At 33.0% G+C, this 1,438-nt stretch overlaps 1 protein-coding gene across 1 annotated transcript in view; it reads right to left on the bottom strand.

Moving 5' to 3' along the window:
• The window catches only part of LOC107103701 (stonustoxin subunit beta-like), a 34,333-nt gene that overhangs the window by 14,037 nt on the left and 18,858 nt on the right, over positions 1–1,438 (bottom strand). Inside the window, exon 3 of the mRNA XM_015403500.1 lies at positions 138–311. Coding sequence (XP_015258986.1) covers positions 138–229 — 92 coding nt within the window. The 5' untranslated portion in view covers positions 230–311. The remainder of the gene's footprint in view (positions 1–137; positions 312–1,438) is intronic.

Here is a 1,438-nt window from a genome sequence, read left to right as displayed (position 1 = left end):
TGACAATAAGTTGAAAAACAAAAGATTAGATAGACTAATAGGATGAATGCTTTATCACATAAACATTCAACATAAATGTAGTAAAAAAGGAAATGAAAAGAAATTAAAAAAAGAATGATATGAACGAGTGATGAGACCTGAGAGTTTCCAGTTTGCAGTTTGGACTCTTCAGTCCAGAAGACAGCAGCTCCACTCCAGAATCCTGCAGCTTGTTGTTACTCAGGTCCATCTCCCTCAGATTAGAGGACTGGGAGCTGAGAACTGAGGCTAGAACTTCACAACTTCTCTCTGAGAGGTTACAGTCATTCAGTCTGAAGATACAGAGATAGAAAGAAAATTAGGATTCCGATGGATTAAAACAAAATCAAACAATAATAGCAACAGTAGAGACAGAGGAAACTGCTTATAGTAGGGGATTGGCAGTTCCCAATCCCCTACTACATATAGAAATATTGAAGGTATTAATCATTGGTAAAGAAAACTGAACAAAGTATCCAATTGAAGGACAACTTGCAGTGCCTCACACCCACACATGCATGCTCAGAAAATACCAGTTACCAGTTACTATGATGAACAGACCAATAGGGCCTATGGAGGAAGATACAGTAAAGAAGAGAAAAACTAATTTTACATGTTATGAAATTGTGATCACATGTATAGTTAAGAAAGATAGTAGTGTCTATTAAACCTTTAAACATGTGCAATGTTCCTTTGATGAATTAAGGATTCGGAAACAGAATACAATTTTAAAGCAAAGAACGCAATTCAGGGCTGGTCCATCCTTTGTTTTGGTCAGTTTTGAAATAAAGTAAAACAATAATAGTTATTTGAGTTCTTTGTTTCTGAATAAAATTAAATAAAAAATAATTCAGGCTGTATTTTTCTCATTTTAGTTATTAAAAGAAAAGACATGTTTCATATATAGTCAATTAACCATTTTGATCTTCTAGTGGAACCAGGAATGATACTCTGATTAAAAGAAAATACTCTGAAAGTCAGGAGCATTAAGTTTTCAATCAGAACTAGAATGGCAAACATACATATCAGGTTTTGTTCTAAATTATTGGGGCTTTTCTCAGTTGCCTCCTGCCAAAGATTTTTGGTAAGCCTCGCACTGAGGCACCAAAAGAAGTTTGAGGTGCAGTGATAAGAGACGTTTACCTAAATGTTAATAAACCAGTTTTCTGATACCTTTTCTTATGGAAAAATCTCTAGACTAATATGACCCAAAACAATTATTATTTAATAGATTTTTGAGTTTAAGATTGATTAATTCTAAATATTTGTTGTAAATAGACTCTTATGTAGATAAAGAAAAAAAAATCACACAATGAATAAAGCTGTAATCCATTTAACTTCTGTACCTTCATATAAAGTGGACTCCTGATACAATTTATTATAATGACTGAAAAACAGAATAAATTGTTCAGACCTGAGA

The sequence above is a fragment of the Cyprinodon variegatus genome, unplaced genomic scaffold (assembly GCF_000732505.1).
Source record: "Cyprinodon variegatus isolate N-32 unplaced genomic scaffold, C_variegatus-1.0 Scaffold1507, whole genome shotgun sequence".
Taxonomy (NCBI): domain Eukaryota; kingdom Metazoa; phylum Chordata; class Actinopteri; order Cyprinodontiformes; family Cyprinodontidae; genus Cyprinodon; species Cyprinodon variegatus.
The sequence above is the reverse complement of the archived record's forward strand: the minus strand, read 5'-3'. Positions and strand labels throughout refer to the sequence as shown.